The 19,270-nt window shown below is 40.3% G+C and overlaps 1 protein-coding gene across 15 annotated transcripts in view; it reads left to right on the top strand.

Moving 5' to 3' along the window:
- Window positions 1-19,270, top strand: part of NFIA (nuclear factor I A) — a 373,386-nt gene that overhangs the window by 5,449 nt on the left and 348,667 nt on the right. For 14 of the 15 annotated variants that reach the window (XR_007455025.1, XR_007455027.1, XR_007455026.1 and 11 more), the window contains exons 1-2: window positions 7-399; window positions 5,823-6,354. Coding sequence is in view for 9 of the 15 variants with exons in the window: in XM_049618572.1 (XP_049474529.1) it covers window positions 373-399; window positions 5,823-6,354 (559 nt within the window). In the remaining 6 variants the exon portion in view is untranslated. Of the gene's footprint in view, window positions 1-6; window positions 400-5,822; window positions 6,355-19,270 lie in introns of those variants that run through there. The other variant, XM_049618567.1, reaches the window with a different exon arrangement.

Raw genomic sequence — 19,270 nt, 5'->3', positions numbered from 1 at the left:
GTGCGGTGCGGTGCAGAGCGGAGGCGGAGGCGGGCGCGCGGGCAGCTCGCGGGCACCCGGCCGGGCGGGCGCGGGAGCGGGAAAGGGTGCGCTATGCCTTTAACGCCCGCGTACAGTAGACATGTATAGTGGAGTGTAGGGAAACTCTAGGCGGGGTTAAAGTTCAGCTCATGGAGCGGCAATCGCGCTGGCTGGCTGGCTGCAGTTGAGCCGAGTTGGAAATGTGAACGCAAGAAGCAGGCTTGATTTTTTTTCTCCCCCCTTCTCTCTCTCTCTCTTCCTCTCTCCCTCTTTCTCCTTTCTCACCCGCACTCACGCACACCTCCAAACCGCACACCCAGACGCACACGCACACCCCACCGCCCGGCAGTTATGTATTCTCCGCTCTGTCTCACCCAGGTAAGCAGCTGTTTGGATGCGGCGGGATGGGGGGCGGGGGGCCGGGGTTGCGGGGGCAGACCTGGGGCTGGGCACGGGGTGCCGGGGACCGTCGCGCCGGCCGGGCCCGGGGAATGTGTGTTGGTGTGTGCCCGTGTCTGCGCGTGTTTCTGTGTGTATGTGCGCGTGTGCTCGTGGAGGGGGGGGGGGAGAAATACAGCTTTAAGAAAGTAACTTTGTTTCCATGCGGGTGCATTCCTCTTGCACGGCCATTTGTGTGGGCACATGGCTAATGGCGCCCTCTTATTAATGCGTTAATTAATATCGGGGCGATTGACTGCGGAACGGCGGTGTTTTCGGACGCCCCGCACGTGTTTCGGCGGGGTTGCAGCCCATGACACGCTGAAATCTGGACTCAGCGTTTCTGCAGCCGGCAGGCCGGTTTCTGTAGTTCCGCGGCGCCCGGGGAGGGGGCCGCCGACGGAGCCCACCGCACGCCCCGCACGCTCGGGGCAACCGAAACCCCCGGGTGCGGGAGAACTCGCGCCTCTGCGCCCACGGCCCGCGCGCGGAGCCCGCGCCGCGGCAGCCTCCCCAAACTCTTACTTTTGTTTATTGTTTGTCAGCCTTTGGGGTCCGGCCGCGGGAGGGACGCGGGCCGGCGTCCCGGGCCCCGGCCGGGACAGCGCCCCTCGGACGCGGGCGGGCGGGCGGCGGCGAGCCGGCCCCTGAGCTCGGCGGAGCGGGGCTGCGTGGACGCGCGTCCCCCAGCGCCGGCCGGGTGGAGCCTGCGTCCTCGCAGCTCGGCGCCCGCTCGCTTTCCCGAGTGAAAGTTTCGGTGCCGGGACGAGCCCACGCTGCGCAGGGCGGCGAGCGGCGGAGGCCGCGGGGCCGCGCGGGCTGGGGAGCGCCGGGCGGAGTTGGGCTCTGGGCCGCGAGCCCGAGCAGCAACCCGGGCCGGACGCGGCTCCCCCAACCCCCCCCCCCCCCGCCGCCTCCCGCCACCGCGCGACTCGGGCAGCTCCGCGCGCAGGACGGGGGCAACTTTTCCCCTCCGACTCTGCTGACTCTACTCGGAGCGTGGGTCTCTCTCGCCCCCCGCCCCTCCTTCCCATGCCCTCCCTTTTCATCCCTCTCTTGTCTGCACCACCCCTAGGCAAAATATTGCTACTTCACGGCTCCAAATCTGGACCCTTTTGAATATATTATTTATTTTCTTTGAGTAAAAGGCATGAAGTCAAAGTGATTTTGCGCTAAAAACATTTTTTTTTTTTGGAAAAAAAGTGTGAGCTTTCATGCTGTTTTGGTACATTGCAATCTGACCATTAATCACCTACGTGAAGTTGTATGCTTCATATAAAATGTTTATTTACCACTCCCTTAAAAAACCTGCTACCACTTATTGCTTTCATTTAGCAGGAGATAACGGTTTAACTGGAATACTTGATGAAAGGCTAAAAAAGTGTCAATAATTTTTTTCTTTTCCTTTCTAGATTCTGGATTTATTTTTCATATGACATCCTTTCTTATTCCAATATCGAACAGTAATCATACCGGCTATTTGATCTCGGAAGACTCTTAAAAATGCATCTTTTATGTTGAAATGGTCTGTTTGGGATTTAGGCCTAGCCTTAGTAATGGGTAGCAGTTGCTTGTAGTTATTGTAAAAGTTTTTTATTTTTCCCTACCAAACTTCCAAAGTTCCTATTTTGGGAACTGGTGGAATTAGGAAGGAAACTTTTCCAACCACTTCTGGCAAGGTTCACAATTGCATATGGATAAGATGCAAAGTGTCAGAGAATTTGAGTGAGTTATGACTTTAGTGAAAACGCTGAGTACGAAGCCTCAAGTTCTTGCTGGCCAAAGTTTGCCACCCAGAGAATGTGTAGACAATACCAGGGTGCTGCAAGAGTGGGGAATGACCTGAGCAGACCCATGAGCCTCTTCTCAAGTGAGCTCTCAAAAGATACATTTATATTTGGGGTTGGTGCATATGTGAGAATACCTGTGTCTCTGTGCAGGCCCAGGGCAGAGTCAGGTATTTGACAAAGCTGGATTCTCTTGGCTCATGAGCTATTATCACATTAAGAAAGTTTTGTTTTGTTTTGCTTTGTTTTTTAAACATATTTGGCAGTGTGATGGATACATTCACTAGGCCTTCTTCTGGAAACACCGCTAAAGGAAACACTTAGTGTAACAGTTTGTGAAGCAGAGGTACACTAAATAGTGAATGAGAGCCATAGATTTTGAGGTCTTCTTTAAAAAATTGATTTACAGTTTTATTCAACTTGCTGGAACACCTACAAAGCTCTAGAGCCAGTTTTAGAAAGACAAACTTAGGTAGTTTATTGGTCATTAAAGAAAGTCCAGTCAGCACAGTGATAAAAGTACTCTAAATGAAAGAATGAACTCCATGTATGTGTGTGCAATTTTTAAAACTTTATGAAGAAAATGTCAGACATCTTATTTTAAAGCATATCGTAACCATCCTTTACCTGGCCATGGAATGATATAACCCAGTAGAAATTTAAAGGTGAACCTTTAAAAAGTAGTTCCAGAAATATCAGCACTCAGTGGTTCTTAAACTTGGCTTACTTACAAACAGATCAACGTTTAAGATGCTGATTCCAAGTCATATCGCTTTTGAAACAGGTTTTCAGGTTTGTTTTCATTGGTGGCCTCTGACTTTCTCACTGAGTACATATGTACCATATTCTTTATTTTCTCTTGACTGTTTTGGAATATTACATAGCGTATGGCAGTATGTGCAGCAACATGATTTGTAGGGGCATACTCTTTTTTCAAAATTAATTTATGCTGTGCCTTGACATTACCTACAAGTTAACGATAGTTTTTACTCTCGATGATCTAGAATATTTCTGATCGTGAGGTGAGAAAGATAACTAGCACTTTAATGGTAGTGGGAGTAAAGTTATACAAAATAGTGTACACTTTTATTGGTACATTCTTGAAACCTTTGGGGAGTAATAAGTCGTAAATACTTTTGATGCAAAATTGGGGACTTAGATTATTCTTAACGATTAGTTGACATAGTTGGCCTCATTTAAGGGTTTTTATGATGAGATAGATAGGCATTTGGTTGGCAGGTAAGCAAAATCCTTTTGAACACGAATGAACGCAGCTCACAGTTCTGTGAGAAGCTTACTAGTAGGAGTCTCTTCCAACATTTAAATGCCATATCAGAATGCTTTTTGAAAAAATGTTTACTGTCGTTAATAAACCTTTTGAGTGAGATAACATTTCAACATAAATGTGGATTGTTTGGAGTGTAGTTATGCTTTGCTTTGTAAAATGGGGCTGAGATTTTAAAATGAAATCCTCCCTTTGGTGAAAGCTCACTTTGTAGTTAGGGCAGACTCCAGGAGTTCTTTGCATGATACCACAGAGCCTTGGTCCCTAGCATGTCCTGTGTATGTAAGAAAATCAGCCAATGTGAAGGACTGTTCCAAACCCCAGTTTTATGTATTTTAGAGCATTTCAAGGATGAGCTCAGAATTTAGTAATGTTTAAATGCTTTGCGGTTTGGTGTATACCTTATAAACCGTGACCTGAAAAATGCTCCCCCACCCCATTTCTGTCTTTTAAAGTATGGCAGTGAGAAAGATTCTCAGACATCAGAAATTAAAAAATGTTTATGGATAAAGGATAATCTAATTCTTGTATTTTTCTCTGTTTCCTCTCCACTTAAAGAATGCACATATGTTATAAAAGCTGACTTCTCTTTTGGATTTTTATTGAATAAAAGCAGTTTTCAAAGCTAAACTTGAAATGCAGAGCCTAGAATTGGTTCATAGAAGAAAAAGATAAATGTCAATTAGTGAAATGATTTATTATGTATTACATTATTATGTACTTGCTTTAAAAATAGTCGTCTAGTGTTTACATGATTGATTATAATTTATAATGTTTTAACAGTCTTGGAAAATTGGCAAAATATTTTTCCAATTTTAACCTCTCCATTTACATTTGAACATTTAAAAAATTAATAATTTATAGTAATAATATTTTGGACATTACAGTTACTTGTGCCTCCAAAGTATATATTTAGATGGATATTACAAACTGAAAAAGAATGCATTTTATAATATTTGTCTGTTCTACACCCTTCTTTAAAAAGTCATCAAATATCTCTTTGGTTTTCTTATCCTCATTCATTTGAAAGTAAATAATTTCTCTTTTGGGGGTTTGTGCGGTGGAGAGAAGTTATGTAAGATCAGTGTGGGTTGGTTAATCAAAAGTTAGATGTACTCAGAAAGCTTTGTGGAGGTTACTGTTTAATTTTTCTTTAATTTTGTATTTATATTTCCTAAGAAAACATCAAGTAAAAGAATCAAACATTTTCATAGGACAGTAAGAAAAATGTGAACATCTTAAATTGAATTTTATTTTCAAATTACTTGCATTTTAAGAGGCAACCGTGCAGGGTTTTCCTGGAGTCTCGTAAACATTAAATGTACCAGCTTCTCTATTTCCTTGTGAGAAAAAGCCTGAAATATTATTTTCAAAAATTAAATAACGGTTCTCTTTTTTTAGGGACGATTATTCCTGAAGGCATTTCACGAAATTAACTGTATTTAGTTGCAACCGTGTTGTCACAATGACGCATTCTATTTACTATTTGGCATGTACGCTTTTCTTTGTTTTTCTCCCCCCTTTTCTTCCTTTTTGTTTCATTCCCACAGTATCAGCAAGTATGTCTTGGAAATAGATCTTTTATTTCAGCCTGAAGAATATCAAATTCATCTCTTCTTTTGTAGACGCCAAATTTTTCTAAGTTTTTGACTAAAAAAATCATATGCAACTGTAATACTTAAGAAGGAATTAAGATGTTACCAAAATGACTGAGAAACAGATTAGAGTCTACAGGCAATATTTTTAGAGGGAAAGTCTTTGTTTTCATTGATCGTGGAGATGATTTTTTGCTCCTAGACTTCCATAAACATTGACTGGCATCTAAATGTTTAGGATTTGCCAATCTGGCGGCCGAGCCCTGGCTGTACTACAAGTAGTGAGGTCAAGGCTGGAGCAAAATTAGATATGCCTTTCTTGAAATAGGGTTAAGATTATATATCGTTATAAGCATTTCAATAAACTTCACTTACTATCTAAAGGATTTGGGACCTAAGCCTGGCAATAGAACCTGGTGCACTTTGGTGAACATATCAAAACATTTTAAGATTTTTAGCAATTTTTTTTGCCGAGATTGTGAGAAATGATACTGATAGTTTTCTTGTTTCCCCCTCAGACTCCCTATAGGCATCCTCTGTATAATTTTGGTAAGGTAATGCTTGAGTCGACTTTCAAGTGAAATAAGCATGTTTTTTTTGTTGTTGTTTTTTTTTTTCTTAAATGACCATCTGAAGAAAAGTTGTTTCCTTTTGTCTCCATTGTAGTTATATTTTTGTTTTTGTTCATCTCTCTAGGATGAGTTTCATCCTTTCATTGAAGCACTTCTGCCCCACGTCCGAGCCTTCGCCTACACATGGTTCAACCTGCAGGCCCGAAAACGAAAATACTTCAAAAAACATGAAAAGCGCATGTCAAAAGAAGAAGAGAGAGCCGTGAAGGATGAGTTGCTAAGTGAAAAACCAGAGGTCAAGCAGAAGTGGGCATCTCGACTTCTGGCCAAGTTACGGAAAGATATCCGCCCCGAGTACCGAGAGGATTTTGTTCTTACAGTTACAGGGAAAAAGCCTCCATGTTGTGTTCTTTCCAACCCAGACCAGAAAGGCAAGATGCGAAGAATTGACTGCCTTCGCCAGGCAGATAAAGTCTGGAGGTTGGACCTCGTTATGGTGATTTTATTTAAAGGTATTCCGCTCGAAAGTACTGATGGTGAGCGCCTTGTAAAGTCCCCACAGTGCTCGAATCCAGGGCTCTGTGTGCAGCCCCATCACATAGGGGTTTCTGTTAAGGAACTCGATTTATATTTGGCATACTTTGTGCATGCAGCAGGTAAGTGCAATGGTGAGACGTTGTTCTGCTTTCTCGTGTGTTTCTTTTCTGCTGACCTCTGTATGTGCCGGGCCATTCGGGCCCCCTTCAAGTGGCAGGCCACATACATAGAGACAGGTGTGGTTGCAAAGGTGAACCAAAGTCAGAATAGCCAGAAGCCCCGGTGTCTGAGGGGACATCTTCACTCAGGTGGAAAAGCGTAGCTTTGAGAGGATTCTCCCCAAGTTCAGTTCTCTTGGCGAGTAGTGTTGTCAGAGGTGTTGGTAGTTCTGTGGTATGTTTAAACCACGTTTTTTGATGATGGGCGAGAGAAGCCTCATAACACCTTTCTCATAAAGGGGGTATTTTGAATGGCAGGTGATCTAGTTGAAAAGCACGGAGTTTGGTGGTGAGGCAGTATTTTTAGTTGCTTATCTTCTGGGAGTGTTTTTAACCTACTGGGGCCTCTTGGACCCCATGCTTATTAAGAAGATGTGGTAAGATTACTGTCAAATTGCTGATCATTTATGAAGGAAAAAGAATCACATTAATACGCAAACTTTAGTAGCTTTGTACTTAGGAATTCGCATTGTTGTCTAAGATAGCTGAAGGAAAAACAAACAAACTCTTTATGCAATTGATGGTAAGGTTAATCTTAAAAGTAACCAACCTGGGTAGTGCATGAATGTGCTGAGAAATTGATATTGATCATTGATGGAGTGAGTTGCTTTGATTGGTGATAAAATTCTTTATTGTTTCAAGGCTGTTTTCGAGGCATGTTTTACCTGTGTATGTTATACCATTCTAGAGTAGCATTCAGGATAAAACTACTGAGGGCTGACTGAAAGAATGCATTTTTACTTTGTTTCTTTTGCCTCGTTTTAGACAAAAGGTTCATTGTGTTATGTGAAAGCTCAGGTCTTGTGTAACTTGTTGACTTTTTATATGTACATATCGGTCTTGCTGGATTTTACCTTCATGGCAGTTACTTGAGCCAGATGAAAGAAAGAAGGTTGTGGAATCCTACCAGTAGGCTCTTTTGGGGTTCATATATTCATGTTTTTCTCCCCACAAAGAAGAGAAGTGTTACCTGTAAGATCAACACTGTACTGTTTTGCAGAATGTTTTTAATTCTAAAAATGCGAGCTATTTTTTAAAGTCAGCTGATAGCCTATTCTCTATTATTTTCCTCAATATATGTTTTAGAAAGAGAACTTTTGTTACCCATCTGTCCTTACATAAGAAACTGGAGAAATTAACTTTGCAAGCATGTCACATTATCATTTGCATTCTGTTGGCAGGGGATAGATGAGTATTTTAGAGGATGTGATCTGTAAGTGTTTCAAATATTTGGGTTTTGGAGAATGTGTACTTAATTGTAAGAAGCGCCTGTTGCTTTAGCCAGTTCTGGGTAGTGAAAATGAAAAGGCAGCACCTCTCCAATGACCTCTAGACAGGAACAAGTATCCTTTTCTTAATCCCCCTTTCACCCTATTGTTACTTTGTTCTCTCTATTGAAAAAGCAGAGTTAAATTTTTAAGAAATTTATTTGCGTACATAAGTGGAGATTCTGACAGGGAAAGGCAAGGTGCGGAAAAAAAAAAAAAAAAGGATGGGTGTTACAGGTGCTTTCAGGGAGCACCCTTTAAGATCTTGGGGTTAATCTTTTTGATATTTAGAAAAGTCAATCATTTATAAATTGTCGCCAGTGCTTTAATTGGCCAGCATAGAGAAACGAGGGTACCAACAGGTGACACACACCGTGGCTTGCGCTTCCTTACCAGGTACGTGGAGGTGAAGTACCAGTGACCTCTGTCGGGGTGAGAAGAAGAATCATTCTCAGTGTGAGATACAAACGTTTTCCCTTAGATTTAAAGAGCCGCAGGCTCTCCAGTGATTGCCATTATATGTGTTCTCCTTCGTTGTTGACCATTTGTTCCTGTGCCGTTCCTGCAAATCCTTGAGCTCACACGGTGGCTGGTTGTCTCAATACCTGAAGGATTATGTGGGTAACGTGACAGGTAGAAGGTTGCTTAGGAGAGTTAGCATCCCTATTGCTTATGAAAGATTTATTGACAGCAACGTGGATCAGACTACCTCTCGGTTTGGTTTTCCTGACGTATCCCAGAATCCCCTGTTAGGCCTGAATGGCAGCCAAGTGTTAGGCCATTGGCTTTCACTGAGCGCAGTAATGGCTGCTTCTCTGTGCACGCAACAGGACGGCTGCAGAAGAAAATATTAAGGGCCTTTTGTCTGACAATAGTTCAAATTTGATTTAAGAGATTTAGAGACCTGTTATTTGTGGACGGGAAGCTAGTTGCCAATACAAATACGAGGTAGATCGGTCAACTTACATACAACTGATTTGACAAGCATCTGTTATAATACTGAAGATTTGTAAACACTAAACAATGTTTTTACCTCCTTAAAAGTTTTGAGAACTTGCCAGTATTGGCAGGAGGCAGAGACTCTGAAACGTGCTTCAAGAAACATGCCAAAACCATTGTGGCCTTTTCACCTTTAGTAAATTTTTTTTCCCACTCTCTCTTAAAATGTTGGATTTTTTTTCCTTCCAAAATGCCATTTCCCCCACTACATAGCTCCCAAAATAAGATTTTTTTTCCCTTTTAAAAACTTGTACAATAATTATTGCTTCAAGCCTCAGCCTTTTCATTGGTAGGAAGTTGAAATCTTAGAACACACGTAGAAATACTGGAAGCTAGTGCAGAATCAATCATTCTTTAAAAGTGGAGGTGATTTCTCCTAAGACTGATTGAGATGCTAAAATACAATACATAAACCACCTTCCAATTTTTTTCCCCTCTAAATCCAGTGGTGTTAGAACTGTCTGAATTTTGTGGCTGATAAACAGTAACAAGGGTAATGAAATTGGAGTGATTCCATAAGCCTGAGAATTTCATCTCGTTAAAAGTATAAAAGAGTAAAACCATTTTATGCCCTTAATTTGGTCTTTATTTGAGTTGTCCTTCCATATGTATCGTATGACAACTTGGAGATATTATGGAATTGTGGCAAATGGCTTTCTTTGTGGGCGTGTAACAGTAAAGCTAATTTATGACCAGTCTTTACCAGATGATCTGAATCAGAATCTACAATATACCCGGCACGTGGCAAGGTCACAATTTAAGTTGTTAAGGTCATAACCTTAGCCACCAGGCATTTGACCTTTTAGATAAAGTTAACCTTTGTTCATTAGTAGGCACTCAACCGAGAACTTTCTGGAGAGTTTTTTTTTTTTTTTTTTTTTTTTTTTTTAACTGCGTCTGTATAACTTCTGGTAATGTAATCAGATTCTAGAAAGATTCTCAGTTGAGTTCGTTAAATTTTGTTGGGAGGTTCGACTTCTTAAGGACTCCTCTCTTAGATAGAGGTGAGTTGCTATATCTAAACTATAGAATGATAGTGTCACAATTTATTTTTGATAGCTATTACCTGCTGTGAGGTGGAATGAAAGCTCTGAGGCAGCCGTGTGGAGACATTTAAAAAGTAAAATTAAATAAATAGAATTATATTTAAATCAACTAAGTAAGGCCTTTGCTAATTTTCGAGCAGCATAAGGCCCAAAGCTAAATTGCAATAAGCATCTTCACTTTTTGCAGATGAGGAATTTCCTAACACTGGAAGTATTTTTAGTAGCCTTAAAATTTGCTTTGAAAGACTAATAAATGACCGAAATTTGTCAGGTAGTTACTGTAATTGTTGATTAGCCAGTGACAGAGCGAATTGAATTTGTCCCAGTGTCCTAACACGAGTAGTGTTAGTTTTAAGGTAGAAGGTGACCAATTTTGCACAGTACTGTTTTAGTACAGCAGCTACTGGCTGCTTCCATGCTGGCCCTGCTGCTCCCTTTGCTTAGTTTTGCTTGGACCAGGAATAGTAACGGTCCTGTCACTCACTGAAAGAGCTGTTTGCGGTGTGTCGGAAGTCTGGTACCTGTTCTGTAAACCTGTACGGCCAGTATTACTGATGACCACATTACTTGCACCATATTGCTCATTTAATCATGCTGTTGTGAATGCTCCCTTTAAATTATTTACATTCTGCCAGTTTTATTCTGATGTGCCACGTATTATTCCATATCAACAAAGGGAGAGATAGTCCCATTCAGGTGCATTTTAGTTTTATTTTGGCTTCATGATTGCCATTCCTTCATATAGTAATAGAGAAAGCCGTGATATGCAGATAGACCAGATGGTCATGTTGACAGATTGAGAATTCACTTCCTACTGCTTCAGAGCAGGTGTAAGATTGGGAGTGTCTGTGTATGAGCGTGTGTGTGCTTCGTGTGCATGTGTGTGCACATTCAGGCTGCACACAGAGTGCTCTTTAGAGCACTGCAAATGATTTCTTTTTTTAAAAAGCTGTTACTTTAAATACACTGTAACTATATGTGTAAGGTTAGCAGAGCATATAGAATAAGGATTGTAAACATTTTTAAGTGACTAATGTTAGATTGTTATAGTTTATAATTTTATGCTGAATTAGTTACGGTAATTGCTTAATTTTTAGGTGACTTACTGCATTAGTTTGCATCAGTATTGCATATCTAAAATACGTTCAGTATATTTTGTTAGCAGGCATACATGTGTATGTGTGTATTTATGTTCAAGTTTAGGACGACGCATTATGTAATTACGCTTTTTCAGTACCTCAGTAAACTCCTTAGTAGAAGGGTGTGCAGCTAGTTTCTGGGATTTAGAATAATAAGCTGTATTCAGAAAAAGAGGGAGTAAGACTAATATACAGTGACGTTTAAAATTAAAAGAGTAAGTACCACCCTGTCTCAAACTCTAACCGTAATCTTAAGCTAAACTTAAGGTAGATTTTGTGGCTGACTGATCCATTCCAAATTATTGGTATATGCACCGTTTTAGAAAATTTCATTTATTTTTTTGTCTTTTAATTCTTTAAAGGAAACAGCACCAACAGTCCACAAACTTGAGATAAATATGGCTTTTATGTCCTTCAATGTTTGCATAACTTGAGGGTAGTAACAATATCCTTTGTCTAGAATGTAGTGAAAAAGATGGAAATTCAAAGGCAGAGAGGGTATAGGAATAGGGAGGAAAGGTTGTTCAGAGTAAACTTATGAACGGAGGTCAGCTCATTTATGGCTAAGAGGTTTGAATGTTGGTAAGAAATTTCCCAATGCTGCTGGCTTAGATTTGCCTTGTCTTCTTTTCCACCCAGTGATGAATAGCATTAATTTAAACCTATTTAGGGCTAGTGTGGGAGAAACCACAGCCTTTGTTGTGGTCACTGCTGTACACAGTAGGACTGGGTGTTTCACTTGGTTAAGGCCTCAAGCTGCTTCCACAGGATGCAGAATGGCCTGTCAGTTTTTAAAAACTTGCACAGAAGCAGCAACCATTCTAATTGCTTGCAAATGTTAATATAGATTATTGAAAGCAATTCTGAGGCTAGAATAGAAGCAAAAACATGAAATACAGATTGAATTCCCTGAGAATGTCAAACACCAGTTTGTTACCATCTCAGCAATAATTTCCCCATCTTTATTTAGAGGTTAAATCTTGTTTTTAAATATATTATAAACTCTACATCCTTGCGAGGTGGGAGGTGTGGGGTAAGGGGAAGGAAGAAGTCAGGTGGAGGAGGAAGAGAATGAATGAACTGGCATGCTTTGTGAAGAAACACAAAACTGAATTTAATCACAAATGGAGATGCTCTCAAAGTGTTTTGGTTTAAGTAGTGACTGTAAAAGGATCCCAAGCACCTAGGTATCAAGTGGAGAATTTTATAATCCGTCCCCCTGCGTGCGTGTTTTGGCACCATTTGTTTCAGACTCAGAGAGTGTTTGGGGCTTTCGGAGTTCCTATTCAAAATTTTAGAAAAGAAAAGTTTTGCGAAAATTCTTTTTATCTTTTGAAGGGTCCCATAAGGGACACTGTGACATGCATAAACTTGGGAAAGGGACTGTTGAGATGTTTACGATTATTACCATCTTGCTTTTTAAAGTGATAACTTACAGTGTTATCAAAATTTTGGCTGTTGTGTAGGCAACTGTAAGATACAGATTATTGATCTAAACTTGAGAGTCCCTCTGAACTTAGCAGAATTGTCTAGCTGCTGCCAAGACAGAGACAACTTTTACCCTAGGTCTTTCCCAGAATATTAGCAAACGACACTTCATGTGTCCTTACGATCATTTCACAGTGTCAAAGTATATTTTCTCTGATAACAGCACTAGCCTTCCTATGAATATTCTAGTTAAATAAACATGGCTTGTGAGGCAGGGAAAGAAGTCCGCAGTTGACAAATTGTGACAACCACGTGGAGAGGATATTTTTGCCGTTCTGTTTGCAAAAACAACTAAATAAGACAAAATTAAGAGACAAAAGTTCTCTTTTTCTTGATACGTACCTTGGCCTGTGTTGGTCTTCCTTAAAGCATAATATATTGCTAATCCCAAACCTAGAAATGATCAGGGCAATGATAATAGCTAGAGATTGAAGTAGAAAAGCTTCAGTGTTCTTTGAGACCTTTAAACTTACTTCTCTTCATGTCTTTCACACGCTTTCCTAGTGGTAAATATTTTGGACCTAGATCAATTGAAAGTAAAGAAAAGGACATGGGGGAAGAAAGGAAGGCAGGAAGGTGAACTTTTATTGAGTTGTCTGTTTTGCGGCAAGCATTTTCCTGAGTTTTGCCATACATGGTAGTTTTCTTTTTTTTCTCTCTCTCTCTCTTCCTTTCTTATTCTTTTCTTAAAAAATTCATGGCAATATTGTAAATAAATATGTGTTCTTCATTTGTGCAGGCAAAAATAAAGTTTCAGAGTGTCCAAGTGACATGTGTATAGTAAGATTGAAACCGAGGCCTTCTGATTCCAAACCCACTTCTCTTTCACTTACAGTTAAGATCCACTCTGTATCCCTCTCTCTTATCCTGTCGTGTGGGGGTTGGGTGTCATTTAAATGGTATCCCACACCTACCTTGAATCAGAGGGAAAGAAAAAAGTCAAAATCCAGACCCTTCCCATGGAGACGTTTTAACTGTGGAGTCCAGTTCTGAGGCACAGAATGAGCCCATACTTGGCTAAGAGAGGGAGAAAATGTTCTTATGCTTTTGTCAGTGTTGGGGTCCAAAGTCTGGAGTGACTTGTTCTTTCTTGTTTTTAGAATGTTGAAGTTCAGGGGGGTGGGAGGGAGTGGAGGGTGGGGGATGGGTATTGAGGAGGGCACCTTTTGGGATGAGCACTGGGTGTTGTATGGAAACCAATTTGACAATAAATTTCATATATTGGAAAAAAAAAAAAAGAATGTTGAAGTTCAGTGAATACAAGCACTATAACAGGTTTAAGATCCCCTCCCCCCCTTTTTCTAAGATAGATGAATTGGTTCTAGGTGTTTTGGGAAGCCACTGAGAATTAAAGCAAGCATTAGTTTAAAAATTAGAATTGCACGTAATATTTTACGAGGTAAAATTTGTACATATTTTCTTATGTGCACAAAAGGTATATTTCTAACTTCTCTTCATGATTAGATAAAAAAATTTAAATTTACATTACTCTAAACAGATCCTTTGATTACGGCCTCGTGTATCATTATTTAAAAAAAAGCAAACATTGAGTTTTATTTGTTAAAATTGTTTTTTAATATTAAAGAGAAAGAAAAAATGAAAATAGGAACAAGGTTCATCTTACTGCCCTTAAATGACTGATTAATTGATGGATATATTTAATACCCTTATTTTCATATCTTTAAACTTAAGCAAGATTAATTCTTAATGACCTCAGTGTAAAAATTCAAAGCCCCATTCAACATGAATTTTCTAATTGTAAATAGAAAAAAAGACCAGTAATTATAATTTATACTACATTCATTATATGTCTATTAATTCTTCTAGGGTTTATTTAAAAAATAAGCTGCTGAACTGAATTTATATTGAATAAAATAGAAATGTAGCTTTCTTTTTAAGTTGCTTTTTTAGAAATGCTAATAAATTAAAAGTTAGGGTTGTTCGGAGTCACTGTCAGTTATGCCAGAAAGAGAAAACTGAAGTGCATGAGTAAAAGTATAAATTGGAAACAAGAGGATTGGAATAAAAAAATAGGACTCACACCCCATTGTCCCATACTGCATCCCTTTTGATGTCTCTGATGAGTGTTTATGGTGGTCCCAATAACCTATGAGTTTCCAGACCAAATAGTTTTCAGAGCATATATATTCAGATAAATATTTTAATGGCTATTTTCGTAGGTTAAAAATGTGAGGTGAAACAAAAGTAACAATAAGACGTATCTTTAAAAACGAATACAATTTCAAAATTTGTATGTATGTCTGTTTAGCATCTGCCATTGTCAGGCTGTTGTCTTTGTTGCTATGGTTTGGGTGATTTTATTTCCTTTTGTAATTTTGCCAGCCCATGATTGGATAGTGCAACATGTTCATGCTGTTGGGGAAGATGTATCTGTGGTGAGTTTTATAGCTTGATCTGAGTGGTAATTCTTGGTATGGAAAGCTATTTATTTGTCAGTGGATAATAGGAACTTGTGCTACTATATCAATTATTTAATTTTCAAAATTAGGGACATATTATTTACTACGGGGAACTCAGAACTGTCTCTGCTGTTATGTGCCTGCCTCTTCCCCTATTGGAAGCATCTCGAATTCTGCGTATTTTAATCTTAAAGGGATTATTTAATTTTAAACTCCTACATGCAGTGAATATTCTACATGCAGGATCCCATCATTGTCACTTTCAAATATTCCATTGCCTTTCAAAGGAGCTGACATTACAAGTCCTTAGGTTGACAAATTCTCATCAACTTTTGTGAAAAATTTGGCTGCAGAAGGAGTAAAGTCAAAAGAGGGCCATAGACAGATGGATTTCAGTGTTTAGATGACATCAAGCCCTTCTCCGTGGCATTTTTAAACATTCCAAATGAGTGAGGAATGGAGATGCTTAAAGAGCTCACTATAGAATGAGTAATTAAGATACTATGTATCTGCATGTAAACCTTTGTAAGCATCCTATTCAACAGAGCTGTATGGGCTCAGACACCATGGCAGATTAGCAGTGAAAATCATAAATATCTTTTATGCTGAACACAATTTGTAAACAGTATTAGATCTTAAAGATGTTGATGGAAACCAACGTAGATCTGAGAACATAATTTTAGCATTAAGTAATTGGGAGTTAAAGATGAGTGGGTTACAAACGCTTAAGGTCAAGCAAGGGTTCTGGATAAGAATTTGGCAAAAGCCGCTCGGTATCTTTGTGTGACCATAGCAAGATTTTCGCACGGACGCATATTGTATAAAAAGTTAGTAGGTTACTAGCGTCTCTGATTCATTTAGTTGGCTTTTCCTCCCCTTCTTTTAAATGGTGGAGGTTCTCTTTTTGGAGAGTAGTTTCAAGTAACTTCTGAGAATGAAGTCTTTGTAACTTGATGCTGCTCAACAGCATAACTATTGTTGTATGTTCCTGTCAGGGAAAGATAGTCATTGCAGTACTTTTATTGTATGGGCTCTTAGTATGTGACAAGGACTTTTATTAAGAATTCTTTCTTTTTTTTTTTTTCCTGTTAGATGTACTTTTGGAAGTCCCTCCTCCTCCCTACCCAGTCAAGAATTACAGAGGTTTTAAATAACAATCAAATGATTTTTAAAATTACTTTCTTGGTGCATTCACTGTATGGACAAAAGTCTTATTTTCAAGAAAGGTTCTGGAATTCGTGTGCTTTTAGATTTTCCGTAAAATAAAGTGGGAGAAGTAATTAACAGAAAAGTGCCATCTCATCGGGGCCAGGATGTATACAGTTCTTTGGAGAATGAGGATATGACAGCCTGAAATGTTAGGGTTGAAGAACTAATTGTTCTAAAGATATTTGCTCCTCATCTCAGAAAAGATGGCAAACATGCAAAATGGATAAATGTAATCCTTTGTACTTTTACCACCTACATTTTTAAACTACAGTGACTCTGATTTCTCTAGAAAGGTCAGAGGTTTCAGACAGAAAGCTTTGTAATTCTTCAAAGAGAGACATTTTCAATTTTGCTGTATAAAGACTGATTATGCACAGCTTTTTTACTTTATTTACAGTTGAGCCTCAGAGGTTCTGGGGTGGGGGCAATGCTGAATCCGTGAAGACGTGTCATGAGACAGCAGAAGTGGATGGAAACAGATAGATTGGGGAGGAGCACAGATTCCCACTTAGAGATGCACATTTTTGGGCCTTTATTACCAATCGCCTTGTTTAAAAGTGAAGACAGGGGGCGCCTGGGTGGCTCAGTCGGTTAAGCGTCGGACTTCAGCTCAGGTCACGATCTCGCGGTCCGCGGGTTCGAGCCCCGCGTTGGGCTCTGGGCTGATGGCTCAGAGCCTGGAGCCTGCTTCCGATTCTGTGTCTCCCTCTCTCTCTGACCCTCCCCCGTTCATGCTCTGTCTCTCTCTGTCTCAAAAATAAATAAATGTTAAAAAAAAAAAATTAAAAAAATAAATAAATAAAAGTGAAGACAGGACAGTGCCTTTTGCTCTGTACACAGAGCGTTCTGTGATACACTCTAAATATTTTGGGCATCTCCAGGAATTTACATATCTGGGTGCCTTTTCTTAGGGTTGGCTTTGTTGGTTTTTCTAAATTGTGGACACGGGCTTCTCTGGTTTTATGTGGGTTTCTTTGTTTCTATTTTGTTTTCCTTTTGGACCTCTCCAAGTTTGGGAGAATTGTTCATGTTGGGTGGCGGGGGTGAGCAGAGATGGTAGTTGACTTCTGTTGTGGGTTACTCCCATTATTCGGGGAAACAGAGGCTCGGAGAGTGTTAGTAACTCACTCAGGGTTTTGCCAAGAGTAAGTGGCGAAACCAGGATTAAAGCCAGATCCATCAGAACCCAGACTTGTGTGGTTAACCTCTATAATATTTAAATTGGCTTTTCATATATATTATTTTATTAGCTTTTCACATAAACCTTAAATTTAGGTAGGGGAGCTTTTTGTTATAATTACCTTTCTGCAGATGAAGACGTAGAGAGGCTGAGTAACATCTCCATGGTATGATGGTTAGTTAGTGGTTAGGGCTTTTTATCTCCAGGGTGTTCCCCAAGATATCAGGCTCTCTGAGCTCCACCCCTGAATTTATGGATGGGGTAAAAGTTTTCACTGGAAGTATGTAACAGTGCTGAAAGCCATGGTTTTCTCTGAAGCTGAAAAAATAGTGAGCGACTAGACCTTTTTCTGGTTTGTTAATAGATTTCAGCGTTTCAAACCTTGAAGGAAGCGGTCTTCATTTTACAAGGTGAAGACACTAAGTGCATGCATCCCAGGAGCTCCGAAGATTAGAACATTCTTGTGTGAATTGGAGTACCACTGTGGCCTGTTGTTCCCACAGGCTCTTTGGTTGGTGTTGGCATAGAAAATCTACCTCAGTTGCCTTCGTTGACAGATTCTACCACGTCACTGGCAACTTGACTCAGGAAACATATTTTGAGCACTTGCTACCTGTTAGGCACCGTGCTAGATGCCAAGGATACAAAACTGAAGAAAATACTATGAGACGAGCTGATGCCATCTCGGGTGAAATTGATCCAGAAACTAAGATTTCAAAGCTTTTGATGTTTTTGAAGTAGGATCCTTACAAACTAATAGCCCATAGGAAGCTTTTTTTTTTTTTTTTTTTTTTAATTAAAAAAAATTTTTTTAATGTTTATTTATTTTTGAGACAGAGGGAGAGAGAGCACGAGTTGGGGAGGGGCAGAGAGAGAGAGGGAGACACAGAATCTAAAACAGGCTCCAGGCTCTGAGCTGTCAGCACAGAGCCCGACGCAGGGCTCGAACCCACGAACCGCGAGATCATGACCTGAGCCGAAGTCGGACGCTTAACCGATGGAGCCACCCGGGCGCCCCTTGTTTAAATTTTTTAATGTTTATTTTCTTTTTTTTTTTTTTTTTAATTTTTTTTTTCAACGTTTTTTATTTATTTTTGGGACAGAGAGAGACAGAGCATGAACGGGGGAGGGGCAGAGAGAGAGGGAGACACAGAATCGGAAACAGGCTCCAGGCTCCGAGCCATCAGCCCAGAGCCTGACTCGGGGCTCGAACTCACGGACCGCGAGATCGTGACCTGGCTGAAGTCGGACGCTTAACTGACTGCGCCACCCAGGCGCCCCTAATGTTTATTTTCAAGACAGAGAGACACAGAGCATGAGTGGGAGGATGGGCAGAGAGAGCGAGGCACAGAATCCAAAGCAGGCTCCAGGCTCCGAGCCCAGTGCGGGGCTCGAACTCACAAACTGTGAGATCATGACCTGAACTGAAGTCGGACACTTAACCGACTGAGCCACCCAGGCACCCCATGGAAGTTTTAAACATTTGCAGAACCAGCTGTTGCTGTTGCCTTCTTACTGTACCATTGGTACATGTTGAAGAATTCTCTCATTTGATGATACTTCTACTACGTTGTTAAATTTTCAGTTTTCTTATGTCAGAACTATCTATGGAAGTGGAAAGAAAACCCAAGCAGATACAGGACCGGGCACAGGTGTTTTTTATTACTTAATAGTTCACTGTGGCATGTTGGTGCACAAAAAAGTTCTATTTCTTTTTTAGAGGCCATCCTTCTTGTAATGCCGAAGGATAAAACAGAGTTATAGGAAAACTAAACAGCAGGAGAATGAGGGAGTGACAAACAGAAAGGAAGGGAAGGCCTTGGAGAGCAAGCCATGGTGAATTCATTTGGCAGTTGGTGGTAGTTCCTAAAACACAGCCAAGTCTCAGTATTATAGCCACTTAAATTCTCTGTTTTCCTCTATCTCTGAAGAAAGTTAGCAATCTTGAGACTTTTACACTGAAGTGGATTTTAAGTTGTCCGAGGTCTCAAGCTGCTTTGCCTTTCTTTCTCCTGTGAAAAGAAAACAGATATGGATTGCATTCAGACAGAAAGCACAGAAGAGGTCC

This window comes from Panthera uncia (genome assembly GCF_023721935.1).
Source record: "Panthera uncia isolate 11264 chromosome C1 unlocalized genomic scaffold, Puncia_PCG_1.0 HiC_scaffold_4, whole genome shotgun sequence".
Lineage (NCBI taxonomy): Eukaryota > Metazoa > Chordata > Mammalia > Carnivora > Felidae > Panthera > Panthera uncia.
This window is presented reverse-complemented; position numbering and strand designations above follow the sequence as displayed.